General features: G+C 44.7%; 1 protein-coding gene across 1 annotated transcript; it reads right to left on the bottom strand.

The window, feature by feature from the left end:
* Positions 1-217: 217 nt before the first annotated feature.
* On the bottom strand, positions 218-955 carry TEOVI_000349900 (uncharacterized protein; the record flags this gene model as incomplete). The annotated part of the gene is made up of 1 exon (XM_067226396.1): positions 218-955. The coding sequence occupies one exon, from the start codon at positions 953-955 to the stop codon at positions 218-220; it is 738 nt and encodes a 245-aa protein (XP_067082497.1).
* Positions 956-1,162: the final 207 nt, after the last annotated feature.

Here is a 1,162-nt window from a genome sequence, read left to right as displayed (position 1 = left end):
AATGGCATTTCTGTGAGGTGTAATAAAGATGAGGAGTTTATTTTATAACCCCTATTACAACGTTGGCGCTTTGATAATAAAAAAAAAAGATCATGCAAAGAAGCACCAAAAACGCAGAGGAATTAAACACACCTATACCACATTCTCTCCCCACAAGTTTCTTTAATAATATAGCATCCACATCTTCCGTGAAGGAAAAGTATTGTAGCAAAAATTACTAGGAGGAAGGAGTTTGAAGAGTGTGGTTCTCTTCTTTTTGTTTCTGACGGTCCCCTTTTGTTGCATCGCCACCAGGCAGTGTTGACATACCCATAATCGTAGGATCTCCACATTCACCTATAATATCTATCCAGTGCTGGACACACGCATCAAAATCAAACTGAAGATCCTTGCTGTTAGGTTTAACGCTGGAGGCACTACCAACTAAACATATGCTTGTCACACCACCTCCTTCCACACATACTTTCACAACCGAGACATACATCTCAGTCGTCCCCATTGCGGTTGGGGAAGAGCCATTTACACCTATTCTTGGTTTTATTGATTCCCTCCTCCAATCTCTCCAACCTCCAGTTATCTTCTCACTATGTCCCTGTTTTGCTTCTGGCTTTTCAGCCACATTTCCCCTTGGTCCATTAAGCTCACCAGCTATTCTTTTAAGCATATCCAGCGCTTCCTCAGCGAGATTGCAAGCCTTTTCCCAACCTTCAGGGTCTTCCTTATCGTGCTTCAGACATTTTGCGATGTCCTCTGATATTCTCTCCAACTGGATCCCGTGCCTTACCATCGTATTTGCTTCTTTCAAATCCTTCACACCTCCCTCGACATTGAAAGCCTCAACTGCAATGTTCGATGCGCAAATCAGCGCGGTGAGAAGCCTGAATATTACCACCGCTGGAGCCTGCTCCATTTCCATGCAACTCTGCCACTTGCTGTTCGAAGTCTCTTCAAACATGGGAAGAAAAAAGAGGAGACGGCAGTTACGCCTTTACAATACAACTCATAGTTTCTCATAATGGTGGCACATCAGTTTTGGCCGACACCCACGTCTGCTTGTGCGCAGACGACTGGCGCTCTCAGCAAAGTCAGTGTGCTTCCCCACTTGTGCACGAAAGTCACCCCTCCCCACATGCAAAAAAAGAAAAAAAAATGATCCGGGTCG

This window comes from Trypanosoma equiperdum (assembly GCF_001457755.1).
Source record: "Trypanosoma equiperdum strain OVI genome assembly, contig: ctg_758, whole genome shotgun sequence".
In the NCBI taxonomy this organism is placed as follows: Eukaryota; Euglenozoa; class Kinetoplastea; order Trypanosomatida; family Trypanosomatidae; genus Trypanosoma; species Trypanosoma equiperdum.
The sequence above is the reverse complement of the archived record's forward strand: the minus strand, read 5'-3'. Positions and strand labels throughout refer to the sequence as shown.